The 24,545-nt window shown below is 46.2% G+C and overlaps 1 protein-coding gene across 2 annotated transcripts in view; it reads right to left on the minus strand.

Annotated features, from left to right (window-relative positions):
- The window catches only part of LOC109323132 (leucine-rich repeat-containing protein 37A-like), a 27,425-nt gene extending 15,391 nt beyond the window's left edge, over nucleotides 1-12,034 (minus strand). Inside the window, exons 1-4 of one of the 2 annotated variants that reach the window (XM_019554566.1) lie at nucleotides 11,109-12,034; nucleotides 10,565-10,645; nucleotides 4,578-4,649; nucleotides 1,760-1,834 (exon numbers count right to left, since the gene is read on the minus strand). In XM_019554566.1, the coding sequence (XP_019410111.1) occupies nucleotides 1,760-1,834; nucleotides 4,578-4,649; nucleotides 10,565-10,645; nucleotides 11,109-11,323 (443 nt within the window). In that variant the 5' untranslated portion in view covers nucleotides 11,324-12,034. Of the gene's footprint in view, nucleotides 1-1,759; nucleotides 1,835-4,577; nucleotides 4,650-10,564; nucleotides 10,981-11,108 lie in introns of those variants that run through there. The other variant, XM_019554567.1, reaches the window with a different exon arrangement.
- Nucleotides 12,035-24,545: the final 12,511 nt, after the last annotated feature.

Genomic DNA, 24,545 nt, shown 5'->3' on the forward strand with positions numbered 1-24,545 from the left:
TGGGGCTTTTTTTTAAAATGCTGGGAGCTGGGGCAGGCAGGGCAGCCAGGGGGGACTGGGTGAGTGGAGGGGGTGTTGGGGGGGGCTGGCAGGGGTCCTCGCATGGTCCCCTCCCCACAGCACCCCCTCCCCAGCCCCTAGTACTTACCAGCTCAGAGTGGCTGCAGCTCCCTGCTGCATCCACTGGGGACTGCCCAAATCATCAAAGCTCTCCGAATTTTTGCTGAAGATTCAAAGAGCTTTGAATCAATTCAGACCTTTAAATTGGTCCCCTGATTCGAGGACTTGGAGATTCGGCCACTGAATCACCGCCTGAAGCTTCACACAGCCCTAGTGAATGTGCCTTGTTCCCATACTGTTCCTTCCTCCCCGTTTACAAAATAGGTCAGGTCCCGAGCACTCTGTTCACCCTTTCCACTACTCATGTGGCAGCCAACAATTCCCCAGATGTAGGGTTTTCCTGGTAGACTCAGTCCAATTCTGCATCAACCTCACTCTATTGTGGCTTCTTCCATTCCAGCAGAGAATGTCACAGCCATAGTGGGGAGGCAGGGGCAGGCAGGCTGGGATTGTTGAAACAAAAAGACACATTTATTGTCCATATCTTTCCCCTTTTGGCCAGGTCAAAGTATCTTGACTCAGTATGGTTTAATGCAGAACTTGGCCTGTTCCTGAATTTGTCTTTTCTTTTATTATTCAGCCTTAGTCACTTAGCCTAAGTAACAAATCCCTGAAACAGGACCGTACTCACAAACAGTTTTCCATTGCTCAAGTTTCTTTCCAGATTGTTTTCATCTCACATCTTCCTAGCTCTCCCTCAGAGGGCCACTCAGTCTGAGATGGTTGTCCAGAGACCTCCCTGATTTCCTTAACATGCAAGTCATCTGAAGGGTTTTCAGACCTGATATCCTGTCTCAGGTGCTCACAGGCCATTAAACAAGACTTATGCATTGTTCAATCTGATTTTTTTATTAGAAATATTTAGAGTTTGGGGAAACTATTTTTATTATTGGGCCTGTATCTCAGCAACAGATAAAAGCTATTGTTTTATTACTGGTAGGACTGTTGCAATTTTTTTTATTAAAGCATTAATTTTAGCTTTGTTTGTTACAAAATGCAGCTTCAGTGATGCATTGTGATACATGTACCTCTTCCCCTCACAATTGCATTCTGCAGTGCTGATAAACTACAAAAAGCCACAATTAATATGACCATTTATCAAGTGGCCAGAAACACTGTGTCCTAACCCCAACACTGTTTTTTCCCCAAATTGTTAAAATAATAAATGTTCACAAAGAGATGGTGGTAGAAGTTTGCCTTTTACCTTGCCCCCAATTTAAACGTGTCAAAGACAAAACAAAAGTGTTTTGTGTGCATCTATTATTTAAGACATCCCTTTAATTATACTCTCAGAAAATGGCATTGGTAGTTTATCTACAGACAGCAGTAGATACCATGCTTCATCTGACCATGGCTTGTTAGCCAGAATAGACTCGCACAAAGACAATCATCACTGCAGGAGTTTTTCAGATATCATGTATTTCAGCTGATATACTGTAGCTCATGTCAATAATTCTCAGGAAGAGATACTTGTAATCCAAGACTATTACAGAAAAATCAATGATTCTACACAGGTTGAAGGCAGGGTTTAAAGGTATTACTTTTATGTTGCATTTGGTACCTTTCGCTTTTCAAGGAGATAATTTATTTTTACCAAGTGCAATATGTAATGAATAAAATCAAAGTTCATTGTACTTACAGGGTTTCTAAGTGTAGTGATACAACGAGAAGAGTGTGAAATATCTGTTCAGTCGCTTTTGTTGCACCTAAATCTCTGAAAGAGTTAAAAAAAAGACATTTCAGGCCTGATTACTGGAAGCTTGCTTTGTGGACAAGACAATCTTCTTGATAGTTACTAAATATGAAAAGATAGCCTGCATTTTTAAAAAAATACTGTATAAGAGTTGAAAAAAATCATAACATTACTAATCCTTGTCTCATAATTCAGATTCTGGCAATATAAAATTCTCCCAGATAATATTAAAGGCAAAATAAAGACAAATAATTACAATATAGGACATCATGCAGAGTCGGAAGTGCTGAACATGATAGGTGGCAAGCATTGGTTTGCCTCTGCTTTTAGAAGCAAGGGTGAGATCTCCTCAGACGATGTAAACAGATGATGTAAGGTCAGGTATAGCAGCACTGACTTCAGTGAAGCTATGCCTGGATAGAACAGCTGAGAATCCATTCCAGTACGATAATTTGACTAAACCTGTGTGAGATACATAACCAAAGGCCTGACCTGGAATTAGTAGGATGAGGTGAAAAATAATGATCACCTGACCTGTCTTGCAAACAATACTAAGTTCTGTGTGGATTTAGGAATTCCCCAAAGGAACAAAGAAGGACCCTATTCCACTCCACCCACATGGATTTGAAAATACCTTGAGTGCAGAGTCCAGTGGCTGGAAGCATTACATATAGGAATGAAATAGAACAGAGTAAAATGAAAATCTGAATCACACAAATGGATTATGAAAAGAAAAGGTCAAGGTGGAAGAAAACAAAGTTCCCTACAGAAAAAGGATATGATGATTCTGTTTCTAGTGTAGGAGAATGCATGCATCTGACAAAGAAGTGGATAATACATACTATTGTGAAAGTCCCTGCCATGAATAAAAAGGAGGGGCTGGTGGGTTAGGGTCCTGGTTTAGCTTCAGTTCCTTGTTCTGCCACAGACTATCTGAGTGACTATAAGCAGGTCAATTTCTTGATGCCTTGATGCCTCATCTGTACAGTGGTGGTAATAGCACTCCCCTATCTTGCAGGGATATTCTAAGGGTAAATGCATTAGAGATGGTGAAGCTCAGAAGCATTTAAGTAATGGGAGGCACTTAAGTATTATAGATGGCCTGCCAAGAAGCTAAGAGGTGAGAGCATGCTTTTTATTAATGCCACTATATAGGCTTTTCCCAAAAGCCCTGTGTACAATGTCTGATTCATGTTTCACACAGCGAGAGCAGAAAACTGGTACAATGCCATCCCTCAAGAACTGTACCAAAATGGCAGCCATTGAAAGGGAAAATGCACCGAGGAAAAAGCCATGGTCCTTTGGGGCCATGTGGGGTGGCTTGAATGTGGATATTCCAGAAGAAAAAGGGCTTCCTCAAACAGCATTGATGAACTCCTGCAGGTGAAAGGTAATGTGAGCTAAAGAAAGAGCTCAGGGCTGCTCGTTATAATCATCACAGGAAGTGATATGATAGCATCTGGGGCTCTAAGCCCCTCCTGCAATGTGGGTTTGATGAGGATGGCCATGATTACTAGAACTCCTAGCAAAAAGTGCAGGTTCCAGGGGTGCCTTGATAAAAGCAATCCCGGAGCACAGACACAGCCAACCCAGAACGCCAAAGGCACCAAACCTGGTATCTATGTTAACCAGGTAGAAGCATGGCATTAATTAGCTCCCAGAGTCTTTGCTTTCTATACTGCAGTCACATCAGTGCTTTCTACACTTCAGCAAAAAGCAGCCTCTCCATCTTCAGAGGCTCCCTGTCACTTCCAGAGTCCAGTGGCAAGGTACTTTCCCAGTCTCCAGGGCTAAGTACGGACAGTCAAAAAGCCTGAGGCTGAATCAGTTCAAACTAGGCAGCTTCCTCTAAGCTGCATAGCTTGCACGGGTAACCACAACCAACTAAATTGACATTCAGTTTTCTATTGGGAAAGGCAGTGGGATGGCCGCACTGACTCAGCCCTGTGCGGGGTGCTCTCCCAGCCTGCTGGCTATTGCCAGCCCAGCCAAGTGTCCCCTTTTGGCTCCCCAGTACCTATTCCCAACCCCATGTCTGGGTACTGGCCCACCTTGGGGAAGCCTACCCTTTAGGGGGGTTTGCCCAGTCAGCATTCCCCAGCCCAGACAGCCAAGGGGAGCAGAGGGCAATTCCTCCCTCCCCTTTCCCAGCTGCTGATTGCTTCCGCCGCTGTCCCAGGAGGAAGGGAGAAGTCCTCTGGCCAGGTGCCTACCCATGCAGCCCAGCATGGTGGCACTGAGAAGCCCCCACCTTGTGGGGCTTCCCCCCACCCCAGCCTAGGGTCTACCAGCTTGGGGCAGCCCCAGGGAGTGGAGGGGATTTCTTCCCTGCCTGCATGCCAGGGCTGCTGCAAATCTTAGGGATAGCCTGGGGCAGTTTTAGGGAGTGGAGAGAAATTCCTTGCCCCGCCCCCCCATAAATAAATAAAAATTTAAAGTTTTGTCTCAGATTCCCAGCAGCTCAGGCAAAACGGGCTGTGGAGGAACAGGATTCTCTAGGCAGCATTATCTTCAGCCACCACCATCAGTTCACCTTTGGGTCAGCCCATGCCATTTGCAATCTGGCCTGTGTTAAGAATGGAGTGAATGTCTCTGCTCTTTAATTTTTCTGTTCCCGTTGGGGTTACTTGTACTATATTAGCTGCTCTAAAAGCAGCAAGCAGCGACTTCAGCACACTGTACGCTCTGCTAAGGGGTTGTCCCTTGCAGATGCAAAGATATACCTTACACATGCTGGTTAAAGTCAAGCCAAGTTTATACTTACAGGTACTTCAAGGCTGGCAATTGAAGAAAAGCTTTGTCAGCAATGGCTGACAGCGGATTACGGCTTAGGACTCTGGAAAAAAACAAATCAAACAGCACTGTGAACAAATGCGCTAGAAAGGCATGTGATCGCTGACAGTGTTTGTACTGCTCACTCCTGCAGAATCCTGAAATACATACTGCCTTGGTTATAATCAGCTAATGAGGTAAAACACAGAAGTGCTTCTCTTGGAAAATATATCTCCCTTAATATTTCCCCCAGCCCACTCTTTCCATTTGCTTCTATCACTCATGATTCTGGTGTCATTTTGACTCTAAACTTTTCCTGACTTCCCACCCCACATGGCCCCATGCCTTGATTAATAATACTCACGAACATCAGAAGCTGGAATTGCCATTCATAGATTTCATAGATATTTGGGCTGGAAGGGACCCTGAAGGATCATTGAGTCCAGCCCCCCACCCCAGGGGCAGGAAGTCAGCAGGTATCATAGGATCCCAGCAAGATAAACATCCAAATGTGTCTTGAAGGCATTCAAAGTGGGTGCTTGAACTGCCTCTGGCGGCAGTCTATTCCAAACCTTGGGGGCTCAGACAGTAAAGAAGTTCTTCCTTATGTCCAGCCTGAATCAGTTGCAGCAGAGTTTGTGACCGTTTGATCTTGTCATCCCTTGGGGCACTCTCTGGTGAACAAACATTCCCCCAGATCCTGGTGAGCACCCCTGATAAACTTATACATGGCCAGATTGCCCCTGAGTCTGCATTTTTCCAGGTTGAAGAGTCCCATGGCTCTCAGCCTCTCATCATAAGGCCTGTTTTCCTGACCTCTGATCATGCGCGTGGCTCTTCTCTGCACTCTCTCAAGCTTCTCCACATTTTTTTTGAATTATGGAGCCCAACACTTGATGCAGTACTCCAGCTGCAGCCTCACCAAGGCTGAGTACAAGGGGAGAATGACGTCCCACGATTTGCTTGAGAAGCATCTATGGATGCAAGCCAGCGTTATGCTCGCTTTACTAGCCGCAGCATCACATTGAAGGCTCATGTTCATCTTGTGGTCAATCATGACTCCCAAGTCCCTTTCTTCTGTAGTGCTACCCAGCATAGCACTGCCGATCCTATAAGCATGCTGCGGGTTCTCCCAAGGTGGAGAACCTTGCATTTTTTGGTGTTAAACACCATCAGGTTCTCATCCGCCCATTTCCTGAGCCTGTCAAGGTCAGCCTGGATCGATCTCCTATCCTCAAGTGTGGATGCTTTACCCCAGAATTTGGTGCCATTGGTGAACTTGGCCAGCCCACTTCTGACAATGTCTACATTATTAATGAAGATGTTAAAAAGTATAGGCCGTAGGACAGAGTCTTGAGGGACCCCACTGGTTACAGCGCACCTTGACTATGACTTCCATTAGCCACCACTCTCTGGGTCCTACCGCGGAGCCAATTTCCCAGCCAGCAGATTGTGGTGAGGTCGAGGCTGCAGTTGGCCAGTTTTGCCAAGAGGTGATCATGGGATACCAGATTGAAGGCTTTTTTAAAGTCAAGATATATGACATCAATCTCTTCCTCCTTGTCCAGGTGATACGTCACCTGGTCATAAAAGGAAATGAGATTGATCAAGCAAGACCTACCCGCAACAAACCCATGCTGGGTATCCATCAGGATATTGCTGTCAGCTAGTCTGTTAAGGATGGCCTCTTTGATAATCTTTTCCAAGACCTTCCCCAGGATAGAGGTCAGGTTGATGGGCCTGTAGTTTGCCGGATCTACGATAGGCACCACATTGGCCTTCTTCCAATTGTTGGGCACTTCACCAGAGCACTAGGAGCTCTTGAAGATCTGTGCCAAGGGCTAAGCTATGATGCTTGCCAGCTCCTTCAGTACCCTTGGGTGTAAACCGTCAGGCTGGCTGGCTTGAAGGTATCCAGCCTGTCAAGGTGTTCCTTCACAAGGTCAGCTTTGATGAAGGTTAAGGAATTTCCCTCACCCAGGCTTCCCTGACTCACAGTGGGCAGAGGCGTCCCATGGGACTGGTGAAAAACTGACGCAAACTATCCATTTAGCAAGTTTGCTTTTTCATGGGCATCGGCTGTCAGTTGTCCCATCTGGTTTAGCAGGGGCCCAATGTTGCCCTTGCTTTTCCTCCGGCTCCCCACATATCTAAAAAGGACTTTTTATTGTCTTTGATATTTGTAGCTAGCTGGAGTTCAGTTGCACCCTTGGCTTTCCTGGTTTGCTCTCTGCAGGTCCGGACCAGAGCAGAGTATTCCTCCTTGGTGGTGGATTCAGTCCTCCATCCTTTGTAGGTCTTCCTTTTAAGATGCAGGAGGTCTGCTAGTTCCCTGGAGAGTCAAGGGGGCTGCTGTGCCCTTTTGCTGCCTTTCTTCCAAGATGGGATAGACTTTGCTTGCACATCCAGAATCGCTCCCTTGAGAAGCAACCACTCATTTTGAAGTCCCTCCCCTTTGGGTTGTGGCCGTTCAGATCTTCCTTTCTTCCTACTGTGTTTATGGTATTTTATTGCCAAAATCTAATTAAATTCAAAAGCTTTTGGTATCACCTTGTAGGTATGAACCTTGGTCACATCCCTCTTCATGTTCAAAATCTACCGGTTCCTTATTCATTCCTGCATCCAGTACCTAACTGTCTCTTTTGCTTCTAAAATGCTTGTAGTCTGGGCTTGAAAACTGGTTGGGCAGTGGCGGGGAGGAGGATTTCCATGGAAACTTATGACAATAACAAAATTAATTTATTTTTGTTTACCTTTTCTGTGGGAATTTCTGACTTTTTATTGAAAAAAAAAAAAAAGAAACCCCCCCAGAAAATTGAGTGTTTTTTGGTTAAAATCTGCTTCATTTTCAGCCAAAATTGTTGGCCTTCTGATAACAAATGGAAATATTTGAGGAGAGCAGACAGCCTCCATGAAAATTTTTTGTGCATTCAAAGACGCACTTTCCTGTAGGAAAAAAGAGTTTGGGTAGAACATTTTCAGGCAGCCCTGCTCACTTGATTTACTTAAACCTCTTGCTTCTCTTTCCATTCCCTCCTGCTCCTTTCATAAAGGCAGCCTGCAGCACTGTACCTAGACTCCTGGAGGCCCCGGGTGAACTTTTAGTATCGGGCCCAATTTGCCAGAAATAATGATGATAATAATAAAAAAATTACCATTTTTGGGCCCCCTTTCTGTCTGCACCCCGGGCAGCTGCCCAGTTTACCCATGCCTGTGTCCAGTCCTGGTAGCATGGGACCTCTGGATCACATCCCACAGCCAGCCTTGGTGCTCTTTGAGACCTGGCGTTTGGTAGCTCTTGATGGGATCAAATGCTTTATCTGCTTCCTGGCTGATTTTCCAAATTTACAATCAGCTTTTTCCCTGTCCATCTCCCTTAGTTCCTCTTCCTTCCCCTGCTAGTGTTTGGCATTTAAAGGATTTCACAGGGTGCATGAATGCCACCTGCCCCCGGAGGTTGTGGAGGGGACAGCGAGTTCCCGCAGGCGATGGAGGTGATAAGTGGGGAGCTCCCACAGGCAGCGGCAGTGCTGTCAGTGGGAGGGTGTGGGGGGGTGTGGTGAGCACTGACCAGTGGTTGGCGACCACCTGCAGACGACACCGGCAGTGGTGGGGGCAGCCAGCGGCGATTGCAGACTGCCCGCAGATGCCTCCGGCAGTGTCGGTGGCAAGGGTGGGGGGATGGCAAGTGGTGACTGCCTGCTGGTGCTGCCGGCAGTGTCACCTTTTTGCAAGGGGTGCACCGCCACACTCAGGGGGTGCATGTGCATTCTATCCCTTTGGCCTTTTCCCCCTGCTTTCTTCCCCCTCCCTTACCTGCTTTACCTTTTGTCTTTCTAATTTCTACTTATTTACGTTCTCACTGACATCCTGCCACACTTTAAGCTTCTCTCATTCTTTGGAGTCTCATCATCAGATGAGCAGAGACTCCCTATGCCTGAAGAAGGGTGACTGCACACAAAAGCTTGTCAAGAACTTTTTTCCAACTACTCAGTTGGTCTAATAAAAAGATATCACATCTACTCAAAGAACCTTGCAGGTCTGTAATTTTTCACGTGTTTGTCTGTTGTTTCTTTGTCTTATGTTTGAAACTGCAAATTGTTTTGCTCAAAAAATGTTCTCTTTAGAGAATGGACTATTCTTGTTCAAGCATTTTCATGACTTTGGTGCCAACACCTAAAGTTTAACATTAAGTCCAGTAACACTAACCTAGCTTTGTGGTAGATTCCCATCATTGTGTTTGCCCAATGTGACCCAGGTGTTTTATGGGCATGCTCAGCATGAGCTTCATTCAATTAATTTCTTAGTTGGTTTCCATGACTGAGCACATACTGTTTCTAGAAGCAGCTTAAAGATAGACAATATCTTTTTAATGATGGGGAGGGGTTTTGCTGGTTTATGAAGAATATAAAATATGGGGCATTTTTTTCCCCCCGTGCTGATTGGGGAAAAAATCCCCTTTACTTGAGTAAATACGGTAAATGGTTTGAGACCAACACCTCTTCAGTGGGTTCATCTATATGTATGCTTTACTGTGGAGCTGAGTAATTAGCGCCACAGTAAAGCAACACTGTCTACCCATGCACCCATATTAGAGCTTAGTAAATTAATTAACTCTGCTGTAGGTCCGGAACAAGTACTATCTTACAGCAAAGTAGTTACATATGCTGAAATGTACATGCAGACAATGACCAGGGCTGGCTGGGGAACAAGGGAGCTATATTGCAGGGGCTGCCTGCTGGTTATTCCACACTGTAGACCCTTGTGCCCCAGCCAGCCCCCCCACAGCATGGTGAGCCAGGGCAAAGCAGCTCCAGCCTGGCAGGCTGACCCCTTGGAGCTCCTGTCAGCTGGGGATGCTCCGTTTCAGTTCAATATGCTGCAATTCTAGGCACATGTGTAAAATGCTGCACCCAGGAGCAGTAAACTGCAGCACAAACTGAGCCAGAGTTTATTGCTACTTGTTAATTGCATGTGTAGATGCACCCAGTGGGCGCATCTACACATGCAGTTGATCTGGGATCAGTTTACTCACAAGTAAACTACTCTACTCTAATGCTCCTAGGCAGGTATTTACACATACATGGAAGCAGAAGCAGATTTGCTGCTAATGGCAGAGGCAGGGACAGAGGCAGAGGCAGGGGCAGAGGCAAGGGCAAGGACAGGGTCTGGCAGGTTGTGGGATGGAACCGTGGGTGGCTCGTTTAGGGATGTAGTGGGGGCTTCCGCCAGGAGAGGCATGGGGGGCATGTGCCCCCTGGATTTGTGTGCGGGGTGGAGGCAGTTTGTGCATGGGGCATTGGCCTGGGAGCTGTGTGCTGGCTGAGCTGTGTCCCCTGGCTCCTGGGGCAATGGCAGTGGGGTGCAGAGCCCAGTGTGCAGTGGCAGCCTGCCTCCACCCTGTGCACAAATTCAGGGAGCACATGCCCCCCCAAGCCTTCCACCCTGCACCCCTGGACAACCTGCCTGCAGCTGTCCCATAACACACCTGGCCCTGGGGCCCCATTCACCCCAGCCCCTGCCCCACTTCCTCCCTCAACGTGGGGGCCTTGATCTGTCCCAACCCTTTGCCTGCTGCACACCCCTTCTCCCACACACACTTACCTGCCGGGCAATGTGTGTGTGTGTCCCGCACCCCCAAGCCACAGCCCTGCAGCGCTGCTGCTGCCCCTCACTCCTGACCCACAGTACCCCACATCCTGCCAGGGAATGCAGGAACCCCCCTCTCTGGGCTCCAAACCCCACACACACCCCCACAGCCACCCACACCTTCACAAATTCCCCACTCCCCAACCGTACAAAATACCTGCATAATTTTGCCTGAGTTTTTCTGAGCATAGTTTTGAGTTTTTATCTGTCCAATTAAAATCGTGATTGCAACCAATTTTTTTTAATTGTGCAACTAATTGCAATCAAATTTTTAATCATTTGACAGCCCTAGTTTCAACTTTACACCTGAATAGATTTTGTTGCACTTACATCTTCTGCAAAAACTGCATCCCATGCCATGCCACGAATGTCCCATAACTAATTTCTGCAATAAGATTTCCACGAAGATTTCTGGGAAAAGAGACAGTTGTAGAAATAAATCCATCCTGTTGCACAGGAAGTTGGTCATAAGCAATTTTGATTCATTCGAAATATACAAATCCAAGATGGAGGGGTGAGGAAATTCTGTTACTTTCTGCATTTGTTTAACTTGTCAAGTAGGGAAAGTGAAATGCATGTGTGGTTAAACTTTTTCTATTCCAGGATATAGCAGGCCTTTAGGCAGCATCCTCTACAATATCTATGTGTGGACAACCACACACTGGGGGCAGACAGCATGCTGTCATTGGTCATCCAGAGATCTCTACTGATCTCCCTAGCTACATATCATCTAGTGTTCTGGTATAGTCATACTTCTATAAATAATGGTAACAAAGTACTAATTGATTCTACCAGCAGACAGGTTACAAAAGTGTAGACAGTCTTCTACAGCATCACTCATTACACATTACATAAAATCATCTGGACAACTTACAGAAACTGCAAAAAAGGAAGAGGCTCAAATGCACGCTTCTCAATAGTCAGGATTTTATTGCAGGACAAGTCCCTGTTAAAATTAAGAGCATGAAATATTAATTGTTTCTGAACTGTAACATTTCCTTTCATTCCCTTTGACATATACAGAAATGACTGTAAGTAGTTATGATTGAATTTGGCATATCTATTCAATATCAGCTTGTTTGTATGCATAATTTATAACCACTCTGGTGACTTAAAATAAAAAAGCCCAACTAGCTCTTTAAGGACTTTTTCATCACTGTTTCATATCTGTGACTTCCATTTTGCTCTGATCCAAATCCTTCAATGGTGTCCAAGCCACAAATGAGTTAAGGCTGGACTTTTTTCAATAAAAAGAGAATGGAGTCTATAGAGGAGCACAGATTAGCAGTTATGGAAGGTGGGCCTTGATAACTGCTATACCAGTAGGCTTCAGGTGATTCTTGGCAATCAAGAGGGCTGGAGTTAAATCGAGACTCCAGCTACCCAACCTTTAGTCAAGTGGGGCCTTTTCCCCCTTTTTATTGATGTCAACCAGAATATCAGGAACAGTATCTCCTCTCACTGGCTCAGGGGACTCACATGGGAAGTTATCACTTTTCTATCAGCAACAGATTACATGACACTTGCTGACGTTGGAGAGCTTCAGTTTTGAAAGTTATGAAAGAGTAGTCTGTTTCTTTATGGTTATTTCCCACAACTTCATCCAGGTTAGTATCCAAACTGTATCTCACATTGCATACTATATGTCATTGAGACCAAGCAGCCAGGTTACTTATAATAAAAACCTGGGTGTTCCATTCAGAGTAAAAGGAAATAGAAAATTTGCCTCTCAATGGAAAAAAATAATCAACCATAATGAGCCTAAACTCAGTAGAGATTACAGATTACTGTTAAGTAGCAGCATGTGAATCATCTGAGCCCCAAACTCCAAATCAGGGCAATCAGGGTTACTACCCTCCCCTCCCTGCCCTCTTTGGGGCCTTCTTTTCTTTTTCTTCCTTTATATGCCTCAGAGCATGGACAGATGGCATCACACCTCTATAAAAAGTAGTTGACAGACAGTGCAAACTATTAAACAGGGGTAAATTCACCCAAACCAGTGGAGAATTATCTTTGGAATAACTAGGTGTCACAGGGTGGGGACCCAGGAGCAGCTGTGATCTCTCCTGGTGCCCCCTACCGTGCCAAGTTGGCGATCAAGCACCCTTGTTCTTGCCCGCCATGTCTTTGATGGTATCGGTATTATAAGAGAGGCTGCCTTCTTGTCCCCCTGGACACGGTGCTCTTATTCATCCTGGCCCCTGTTCTGCCTAGATTGGTTGGTGCACCCAGCCCAATGGGCTATGCGTGGCTCCTACCACCCCTTATACCACGCCCCAAGCCTCTCAGGTGTACTGGATGTTGTTGAGTCAGTTTCTATAGCCCGCGCCCTCGCGGACGCTCTCCGGGCTAGTGTTCTCCTGGCGCTTGCCCTCTCCGGGGCTCACCTCTGTACGCTCGCCCTCTCTGGGGCTTCTCCCAGTACTTGCGCCCTCTCCGGGGCTTCTATTTGTGCGCGTCCCCTGGGCTATTCGCCTATCCTCACAGGCACTCCCTATCTTCTCCTGCGGTTGCTGCCCGCCCTGGGCCTTTTCTCCGCGGTCTGTGTACGATCGCCCTCCCTGGGGCTTTTCCTGCACAACACTGCCCCACTGGGGCCTGTCTCCACGATCACACCGCCCGCACTGGGGCCTGTCTCGCGGCTCCCGCAATTGAGGCTCAGGTGGCCATAGCCATGCCTGGCCCCCAGACTCCCTTCTCGGGTCCTACGCCCCACTAGGGCTTCCCACAATTGGGCTCAGGTGGCTTCGGCCTTACCTGGCCCTCAATCCACCGAATCCCCTTCTCAGGGTTGGGGTCAGTGCACCCCCTAACTACTGTGCCCTCTCTGGCACCAGGAACCCTCACGCTGCTGGGGAGCTCCTATGAGGCCTCCTCCACCCCTACAACCTCACCCGGTCCTCCGGTGTAACAACAAACAAAACCATCGGCCTCTCGGCCCCAACTCAAACTCAAGCCTCCTGGCCAAAACGTAAACCCTAAGCCCTCTGGCTAATCATCATTTCCATCCCTGCCAGGGGCTCCTGTGCCTAGTATCCTCACCCATAAGCTGCTCAGGCCATCAGGCTCCTCACCTTGGCCTGCTCCAGCAGAGCTTCATCTTCCGCGACTGCCAGAGGCGCACTGCCCCCTTGGCCTCAGCTTAGGCTGTTTATATAAGCCGGGCCCTGCCCCCTTCCGGTCAGCTGACTGACTGCAGTTGCCCCGACAACCAGCACCTGTCCTTCCCTCTAGGAGCAGGCACTTCAGTGCACTGCGACACTAGGGTTAAACTCCACCAGTGTAAGTTACACTGGTTTAGGGGTCATCTGTTTGTGTTCATCCTGGGGTAGCTATTTGCTCAAGGCAAGCAGGCTTTTACTTGCTCCCTTACCACTTATTGACAAAGTGCAGTAATAGCAGCCTACTGTGTGCAGCCGCTCCAGGATGGCAGCTCCTTGGACCAGTCCTGATCCTGGTGTAATCTACATGTGCATACAAAACCAGGTACCCTCATATCTGTCAGTACCCTCAGCTTTCTCTTTGCTAAACTGTTGTCCTTGTTCCTCCAAAACCACTTGACTAATCTGGCTCTTTTGGTCATTTGCCATCCAAGATTTAACCATCATCAGTAGCTTTTCTAGAGAAGTATGTATTGCCTATTTGGTCTTTTTTTGGGAAAGATAAAAGAGAATGCTACAGTGATTAACCAACAGAAGACAGAAAACAAAAAAGACATTGCTATTTTTACACTTCATTTGTATCAAATTAACTCACACACTCCTACACCACAACACAGGAAAACCCAGAACAAGAAAAACTGAATCTCAAGGGAAAAGTAAAATATTATTTGTAGGTTGGGGCATTAAAGAGACAGGCCATTTTTCACAAACCATCATGTCCTTTTAACACTTGTAAGCATGAATGTGAGAAGGCAAAGGTTTAGACTTTTTGGCTTTTTTTTTAAAATGGGGATAAATTAATATAGTACTTTCACTATTTGCCAAGAAACCACAAGAGTCTTCAAAACATATCAAGGATCATCTACATAATTATAATATTCCATTGATAGGGACAGGCCTGCTATAAAATTCTAATTTCCCAGTTCCCTTGGGTTTGCCAGATTTGAGATGGAAAAGCCATGCCCCTTCAAACAGGACAAAGTATGGACTCACAAAAAATTATTTCCCACAGTTTTGCTATGCAGGATGGAACAATGCAGATCCCTGCCTGTGACTTTACATCTGGTTACTGTGGAATTAATTCAGGATTTCATACATTCAGAAAAAGGCAATAAAATAGCTGAAAGGTATGGCTATGCTGGACAGAATGCATCTGATCTTGGAAGTAGGAGCGGAGACTGCCTTGAGGTCCCAGGGTGTATAGGACTTGTGGCTGAACACGTGGCAAACAGTAAATGAAAGCAATCAAATGAATGTCAAACTTCATTCAATCCCATTGCTGCTGCTGAATTGATCAAAGGGGATAAAAAGGGGGGGGAGGGGTAAGGAAGGAAGGAGGCGATGAGCAAGGAATTAGCCAAGATTCTGACCTCAGATTTTGTTCTCATTGCAAACCTGCTCTCTTGATAACAGCTAGTGGAGACAAGAGGCAAGTATTTTTTATCGTGATGTAGCTATCTGAGGTCAGCCCTATGCCTCCAATTGGTGTTGTCTTCTGCTAGCTACAATGAAGGAAAAACAACAGTGTGTCTCCACTATATTTTGCACTGACGGCATTCTCACACTTGGGGTACGCCTATACTGCTCAATTATGGCACTAGGCAATGCTATGGTGAGACAGTATCAACTTCACACATGTTAATCCCAAACTAAAAGTAGCGTTACAAGTCTCCATAAGGGTGGTGTCCATGCCAGTTAGCTTTACCACTCAGCAGAGCTTATCAGTACACATGTAGCGCTGCACTACAGGCACTATATTACTTCTGGTTCAGGAAGTAGTGTGTGTGGGAGAGCACAGCACGTTTCAGCACAGTGCTGTAATTTAGCAGTATAGACATACCCATAAAAACACATCTGTTTCTGCAATGATGATACAGAGTAGGACAAATGACCCAAAATAGCATGAGCAATAAAATAGTATGAAGTGAAACAAATCTTGTTAAAAATAGCATTGCTTTTTTTCCAAGTTCTCCCCAAGGTGCCAACTTTAAAATTAATTGCTTTGAAACAGCCCAGATGATAGTAGCTCACTATTGCCAACAGGAGGAAAGGGTTTCAAGAGCATGTATCTTTTGTCTAGTACAATGCTTGAGTGAGGAATCCTGCAAATAAAGTACTCCCCCAAATACACACGTACAGGTGCTTCAGTGACAGCAAGCCCTCAAAAGAATCTTTCTGCAGTTGGCTCACACCATTGCCCCTGAAGAGTCTGAAAGCATAAATAAAAGAGGTTTTACTTTGCTGTATCAAAATAGAAGTAAGATATATATACAGAGGACAAGCTTTTGTGAACCCAAATACAGTTAATCAGATACTGTGACATGGATCAAAATAATCATTTTCTGTTTTGTAAAAAGAGAAATAGATACTTATTTTAAGAGGAACAGTGTTAAAATGACATCTATTCTTAACACCTTGACATCCAGAACTGTATTTCTCAGAAGCTATGGAGTCATTTTATATTTCCTCTTCTAATTAGTCCAATAAAAGCTTCACACTTGCTGACTCATGGGCTCACAAGGTAAGTATGGCTCCAATTTACCTCCTGTTTCTCAGACTGGAACAATGGAGGAAAGATGAGCGCTGAGCTAGAAGGTTTCCAATCTATTTCTGCATCTAACGAGGAGTGGGCAATTATTTGGCCTCATGGGCCACAGAGGGAGTTTTGGTGAGCTGTCAGGGGCTGGGTCGACACCCCCTATCCCCCTGTGCAACAGCTCACCAAATTCCCTCTGTGGGATGAGGCCGCGGGTGGGCAGGGAGTGGGATGGGTGGGTGAGGCCAGGATCACAGGAAGCTGTCACAGGGTGGTGGTAGCACAGGGCCAGGGCAGAGCTGTGATCCGCTGCCAGCATGGCCCTGCAATGGGCACTGGTTCTGCAGGCAGGGCCATGCAGGAAGTGGATCATGGGTCTGCCACAGGCCTTGGCCCCATGCTGTCACTGACCCATGATCCTGGACCTGGCCCTGGATGCAGTTCACCGCTTGCCCCATCCCATCTGCCTGGCTGTGCACCCTGCCCATGGAGGTCCCAGCCAGTCTCCATGGAGACCCTGGGATCACCAGGCAGTGATAGGGCAGAGCCAGGACCAGGGCAGAGCCACGATCTGCTCCCCACACACCCTTGCCTGCAGAACCAGTGCCTGTTGCAGGGGTGTGCAGGCAGCAGATTGCTGCTCTGCCCTGGCCCTGGCCCTGGCCCTGAACTGTCCCTACCCTGTGATCCCAAGGTCTCCATGGAGACCATCTGGGACCTGTGCAGACAGGATATGCAGCCAAGCAGGTGGGATGGGGCCTCAGACAGAGAGCTGCATCTGTGGTTGGGTCCAGGATCATGGGATGACAACACTGAAGGGCTGGGGCCTAGGACAGAGCCATGATCCGCATCTGCACACCCCTGCCTGTGGAGCCCACACCCACTGCAGGGCAGTGCAGGCAGTGGATTGCAGCTCTACACAGGCCTGGCCCCACACTGTCACTGCCCTAAGGTCCCAGGGTCTGCCTGGCCCCGTCTGCCCTTTTTGCTCCCTGTCGCCCTGCAACCCATCCCAGCTGCCCAGCCAAGTGCCCTGGTGGGAAGGGTTCTAGCCTCAGCAGTGGGTGCGGGGTGGATGGGCTAGTGGGCCTTTGTGAGACTGAACACTAGCATCTTCCACAAAGTCACTTGTTCACTGTTATAATAGTGAGGTAGTTGAACAGACTGTCTAGGGAAGTGGACTCTTCATCACTGGAGGTGTTCAAGAAGACATTGGAGAGCCAGGCATGAACTAGACATAGCTATGCCAATGCTCTGCCATGGGTCTTCCCCATGCTTCTGGGCTTTGCTGGTTATCCCCTCCCCTCCTTTCTGCTATGTATGTCAGGGAGTTTTTAATCCTCCCTCAGAAGCACTGGGAGTTGGCTACAGCCAAGGCTAGGGACCGTGGGTGGGACATAGGGGTGTGCCAGTGCTCCTGCTGGGACCAAATTCTCCCTGCTGGTAGGGACTGTGGAGATCTATGCCTTCGCCTGCAGCAGGGGCACAGCCCTCTACCCAGGACCTCTTGAGCATATACTGACAACATTTCATAGAAGCAGGATATTGGCTGCCGTGGTCCCCCTGCTTTCCCTATGGCAGGTTTGGGTGTTAGGTCTGTGTTGTGTCAGGGTTGATAGTAGTCTTACATAGAATTTAGATTATGGCTTGTATGGGTTGGTTTGGATAGGGATAATCTTCTGGAGGACCCTTCCAGCCCTACTTTTCTGTGATTCTGTTTCTAAGTCAGCCATTTCTGCCCAATCTAAACTGCATAATGATGAACACCCAATTGTAAAATGATTTAAAATCTCTTTATGAAAAAACTTTAACAACCAGCTCCTGTGAACTATTCAATTAACGACATAAGCAGAAATAAAATAAGAAAATATATTGGAAAACAAAGTATGGTCATTCTGGGCCTTCATTCTGGGAAAGAAGGTCTTTGGTAGCCCTTTGGTAACCTCTGTTGCAGCATTCAGTTCCATGAGGTGGATATATGAATGGCCCCAGTGGATAACTGTATCTTCTTCAAAGACTCATCCTGATAACTAGCAAGTTTCAAAGGATGGAGACCTGAAGAGGTTGCCCAGCATGGATTGTTATGTTTCTTAAGCATGTCTGTTTAGTCACAGCTGTATTGCATAGTGCAGGGATAGTCAACTGCATCACAAACTTAAGCAGCTTATCTTCTTCATTATAACAGAGCCAATCTAACTATGCTACAATAATGCATGCCATTCTTATCATAAGCCTATCTGCATTAGGCCACAAACATACATTAAAAACAAGTAGCGTATTCACAATGGGAAACCACCCGAGTAAATTTTTAAAATCTTTGTTAAGAAATAAAATATATTTAAGCAAAAACAAAACAAAACCCCTCTCTGTGGACTTCCCTTGTTCACTATTAGATTTTCTACACTGTTGAGATGAAAACTGGCAGAACAGAGCCAATTTTAACTTCAGGTGCTGCTGCTCAACCTTTTTTGAAGTGCCTCTGTCTTCAGAATGGGCCCATTAAACCTAGCAGGACTTTCAGCTTTCATTCTTTGAAAAGATATACTTTAAACCAGAGAACTGATTATTGTTCATCATTATTACCCATTTCTTTATCATCCTTCAACTGCTCCACCCTAAACGTGAGTGGAAATTACATGCATACACTCTTAATTTTCTGAAGGCGACTGGCTCAAAAATGGAATTAAATATATGGAAAATAACTTAACTCTGGGGTGTAAAATGTCCAAAAATACTCACAAATACTCAGCCCAAGGATATCCTCTCCATGCCGATTTCTCAATGGAAGAAATTGAGTTCCCACTGAAATCTCTGTGGAGAAAGAAACATTATCATCTTTAGAAAGCTGGTTTAAAAGTGGATAATATTACGCAGCAGTGCTTGTAAACCAAATACTTTGCAAACAGTTCCTCTGTTTTCTATTTGTCAAGGCCAGTGTTTAGTCACAAAAGGGATCAATCATGTTCCCAACAGCAAACTTCTGTTGATTTTGATGGAGCAGGATCAAACCCTAGTCCTCTCCTTTCATGCAGCCTAAGTCCTCTCCCCACCTTGCACAGCTCAGAATCCTCCAGTGATTTCTGCAGAGAACTGCCATGGCTGATTCTGGCTGAAAGAAACTGTGGCAATTAAAAAACTTATTTCCTGCAAAATCAGTTATTACTGATAGAAGAAGAAAACTGGCTTTTAGGACTTTGATATTAATTCACCTTTATTTACAGTTGTTTTTTTCTGACAAAGACAGATCGTTTACATTTGTAAATTGCAAGCTAAGCCTTCTTAGACAGGACCTTCCTCTGGCAGGCTCTCTACCTGCTTAAACCTTGCCATTTTATTTAATTCCCAGGCAATCCTCTTTGTTTTAACCACTCTCTCAAGCTGCTGTGTTACTTCATAGGCAGGTCCTGCAGCAGTCGTGCAGATGTTTCATAGAAATAGGAGGCTGCCCCACAAACTTAAGCTTATGTTTTATTTCCACCCCCACTGCTGGATGAAAAGTTTTGCCTCTCTGCAGGGCTGCTGCTCTCCCATTATCGAGATATCTTCAGCACCCCCATAGTGCATTTAAGGGGGAATTCATCCCTGTATGGATGCAGAGCCCTATGCAGGGCTTCCCTGGTTTGTACTCCCAATAAAATGGTCCATACAGGTTGTTGAGCTCAAGTCACCCTCACTGTCACCCTGGAATGAATTCAGCATACATACTTTGCCCTGAGCTCCTGTCAGAGATGGGATGTTGCAATATGCTAGCTTGGCTCCAGGGAAGCTTTATACAATACACGTATGAAATAACCACCTGTGTGCTTGATAACAGTCCAACAGAAGTCAATGGAAACCCCCCATTGATTCCAACAGGAAAGAGACATAACTTATATTTTATAACATTCTTTATGGGAACAGCCCCAACATGTTATTCCATAAACTGGTCCAGACACAGGGGAAACGAGTCACTAGTTCCTGCTGCAGAAACCGTCTCCAATTCCTCCAGTGATGAGCCACAAATCTTCTCTTGGATGCCAACCATGCTACCCACTTCTCCATTTCATTAACTAGACCATATCTCTACCTTCTAGCCATAAAAGTCCCTTTGAGGTATCTGACAACAATAGCACTCTCACAATTTAAAGAATCCTTCCTGTTTTCTGGTTGAATATAACTAACGTGCTACACTTTTCTTCACAGTCCCTTACCAATAATGATACCTAGAATCACAGAATCATAGAATAGAAAGTTAGGGTTAGAAGGGACCTCAGGAGATCTAGTCCAACCCCCTGCTCAAAGCAGGACCATCCCCAACTAGATCATCCCAGACAAAGCTTTATCTAGCTGGGTACTGAAAACCTTGAAGGATGGAGCTTCTACCACCCCTCTGGGTAACCTGTTCAAGTGTTCTACTACCCTCCTAGTGAGAAAATTCTTCCTAATATCTAAACTGCCCTTGCTGCAACTTGAGACCATTGCTCCTTGTTCCACCATCTGCTACCACTGAGACCAGTCTAGCTCCATTCTCTTTTGAACCCTGCTTCAGGTAGTTGAAAGCTGCTATTAAATTCCCCCCCCGCAACCCCAGTCTTCTCTTCTCTAAATTAAATAAGCCCAGTTCCTTCAGTCATTCTGCAGAAGTCATGTCCCCCAGCCCCGTCACCATTTTTGTTGCCCTCCACTGGACTCATTCCAATTTGTCCACATCCTTTCTGTACTGGGGGGGCCCAAAACTAACCACAGTACTCCAGATGTGGCCTCACCAGTGCTGAATAAAGGGGAAGACATACCAGTGACCTACTGGTAATAGCTACCAATGCAGCCCAGTATGGCATTTGCCTTCTTGGCAATAAGGGCACACTGCTGGCTCATATTCAGCTTATTGTCCACTATAACCCCTACATCCATTTCTGCAGAGCTGCTGCCCAGCCAGTCCAGTCAGCCCCCAGCCTGTACTGGTACGTGGGATTGTTCCGTCCTAAGTGCAGCACTTTGCACTTGTCCTTGTTGAACCTCATGAGATTTCTTTTGGCTCAATCCTTCAATTTGTCTAAGTCACTCTGAATCCTAGCCCTACCTCCAGTGTATCTACTGCTGCCCCCAGCCTGGTGTCATCTACAAACTTGCTGAGGGTGCACAATCTTCCAGGTTGTTGATCAAGACATTGAACAAAACTGGCCCCAGGACTGAGTCCTGGGGCACTCCATTTGATACCAGCTGCCAAGTAGACATTGAGCCATTGATTACTATTCTCTGAGCCCAATGCTTTAGCCAGTTTTCTATCCACCTTAGAGTCCATTCACCCAGCCCATACTTCCTTAGCTTGCCTGCAAGAATGCTGTGGGAGATTGTATCAAAAGCCTTGCTAAAATCTAGGTACACCATGTCCACCAGTCCTCCCACATCCACGGAACCAGTCACCTCATCATAGACAGCAGTCAGGTTGGTCAGGCATGACTTGCCCCTGGTGAATCCATGCTGACTGTTCCTAATTTACTTTTTCTCCTCCAAGTGGTTAGAAATGGATTCCTTGAGGATCTGCTTCATTATTTTTTCCAGGGACTAAGGTGAGGCTGACTGGTCTGTAGTTCTCTGGATCCTCCTTCTTCCCTTTCTTAAAAATGGCTACTATGCTTGCCCTTTTCCAATCATCCAGACCTCTCCTGATCACCATGAGTTTTCAAAGATGATGGCCAATGGCTTGCAATCACATCAGCCAACTCCCTCAGCACCCATAGGTGCATCTCATCCAGCCCTGTGGACTTGTAAAGGATCATGCCTAAACAGGGGCCTTTGGAGCTCCCTGAAGCAGAGAGAAAAACTTGTGTGTAGGGCCCTGAAAAATCACAAGGAAATTTTGACACAAAAAACCTAAAAAAACAAAAAAACCAACACAGAATTGGTTTAAATCAGCAGGAACTCATCAACGAGAAATTCCATCGGACAAGTCCCAAATCTCCTCAAGGTAAGGTCTAAGTAAGTTTTATTCTTTTTTTTTTTATTTTTGGTTTACTTTGTGTGCTTGTCCCTTCCTTCAATTTTTTTCTTTTCAATAGAAAATATTTTCAGGATATAGCTCAGCCCAAAGACAGAGTGACTATAGAGCAGTGCAAAAACTGAGAAGTTTTTGCATCATATTGGAGAAAGCATCTCCCTCCCATTCTCAAACCCAATAGAATTGTTTCTGTTCAAATTTTTGAATTATCTTTTTAAAAAGTACCTTTAGCAGAGTTCAGACTTGAAACATTTTGGCTCAAAAGATGAATGTATCAGAAAGATGTGAGTGACTAAAAGTGGGAATTAAAATGGCAAGTTACAGAACTTCCCCCTTGGGGTTGTAACTGCTAGCCATGCACAACAGAGTGAAGAACAGAGATTAATGGGGACAAAATCATAAGGCATCAGATGCTACAAGGCTGCTAGAAAGGAGAAGCATCACTCAGTGCTTTCCATGGGAATATGAGTAGGTGGATAGAAGGAGAAAATGAAGGATGAAAATCACACAAAAATCTCACATAGGTGACAAACCTACTTGCTTTTCCTAGACAGAAAACCCTACATGGAGTGTCCTACTTCTACCTGTAATAATCCTTCCCTTCCCACATTATCATGTATTTACTCATCTTTATCATGGATCCTCCCCCTGTAATTGAATCATTTCCTTTCCATCTAGGGTCCCCTGCCAGACTGTTGCCACTATTGTTGCTACTCATTCAAATCTGTGTACTGCTTACTGACAGCCAAAAACCTTATCTTACTCCTGCAGACACATACTGTAGTTCAACCTGCTTTCCAGATTTGGAAGCTCTAACTCAGACCAGAGACCTGTACTCACTACATCTGGCTTCTCAGGGTTAATTTCTGGTATTCCTATTGCTGCCATAAAGGTCTAACCTTCTCCCCTGGGTTACTCTGGTCTGTAGCCAAGACTTCACCTTTTTTCTAGATCCTCACAAGCTCTTCTTAAATTCTGCTACTTCTTCCTCCACAACATCTGTAAGGTGTAGCCTTTCAATCCACACAGCTAAGATTCTCATCCTGGCCTTCATTATGTCCCACCTTGACTACTGCAAACATCAGCCCTTGGTTTCTGACATACCCCATCTTCCTCACTTATACCCACTTAAAATAATGCTGCTGCAGAGGTCAATCTCCTTGCTCAGTGCTTCTTCAGCCAGCCCCCTTTTCATGCTCCATCAGGTCCCGCTCCACTATCCATTACAGTCAAAACCCCTGCCCTACCTGCCTGGGGTATCTAGATGTTGTAATGAACTAATCAATAATATTATTTATTATAAGATTGGAGCCCTGGTTCTCATCACTCACAAGAAGAAGAAGGACTTGTTCCGGGCAGCTGGTCTTGGCCACGGTAAGTGCTGGAGTTTGGTGGAGTGGGCAGCCTGGCTGCAGTTGAGCACCCCCTCGGAGCAGAGGCATGGCTCTGGGCAGTATTTTTTATTCTGCTCTGTAAAGGCGGAAGCAGCAGCTGCCAGCAGCATCAGCAGCAGGAGTTGAAGGCAGTGATGAAGATGGGAACAGGGGTGGATCTGGGCTGGGGCAGGGCCCATACTGGTGCACGGATCTCAGGCCTAGGTCCGTCTCATTCATTTGGTCCCAAAGATGCTGGTGAGATGGTGGCAACTCCGCGTGGTTACGAAGCAACCACCCCCGGATGCTCCAGTCTGGAGGCCACACACGAGGCACCACACAACCCACTCAGGGCTTCACAGGCCACCAGGCATCCCCATGACCGCCTGGCCCCCTAGCCACCAACTCCATCAACAGACGTGACCTCTGTGACCTATGACCCCTTCCGAGTAGTGACATCACAGGGATTCTAAGGACTTCTCTGAGCTCAGCATAACCAAGATGTGGCCCATCCAAGCTTGTCACTGAGATGCACCACGTTAATCCCACCACCGGTAGCACTGCTGGGGGTGGGGGGGACAGCACCATGGGAAGGCAGCTAAGGACCCTACCTAAGAGCACACAGGAAATAGGTCCTTCACCATAACTGCCTGGTGGATGTCCCTGTAGCAGCCATGTGGGATGCCCCTTGCTCTGAAAGAAAGACACGCATACATACAGTCCCCTGGAAAAGGGGGACGGGAGCCTCAGGAGCGGGCGTGCAAGGGCAGTGGAAAGGGGGACAATCCTCCCTTAAGAGTTGGGGTAAGAAATAATAGGCCCTGCAGGACATTGTGAGACACTGGCCACCATGTGACGTGTCTGTCTTGTGCCCCACCCCTCCCCCTGACCAAGAAGAAGTGTTGTGGATGGGGCCGAGGCACCTGTGGGGACATTGCACCTATGAGAATCACACATACACTTGAATTAAAACCCCCCAAACCAAAACACCAGGGATGTTATACTATGTGCATTTTCTGCTGTTTATATATTTCCCCCTTTATAGATTCATCTGCTTATCAGACTCAAAATTTTGAACTGTAATCCTGAGTACACACATTTATTCTGCTGGCTGTTAAAAATCAAGTCCACCTTAATTCATACTGTGGGTATGTCTATACTTGTCACTATGGCAACAGTGTTACTGTACTGTCCTTTAGTACTTTTGAAAGTACTAAAAGGCAGCACAGTAACAGCCTGTACTGCACCATGTGCACTGCGCGTG

This window comes from Crocodylus porosus, unplaced genomic scaffold (assembly GCF_001723895.1).
Source record: "Crocodylus porosus isolate Cpor-Errol unplaced genomic scaffold, CroPor_comp1, whole genome shotgun sequence".
In the NCBI taxonomy this organism is placed as follows: Eukaryota; Metazoa; Chordata; order Crocodylia; family Crocodylidae; genus Crocodylus; species Crocodylus porosus.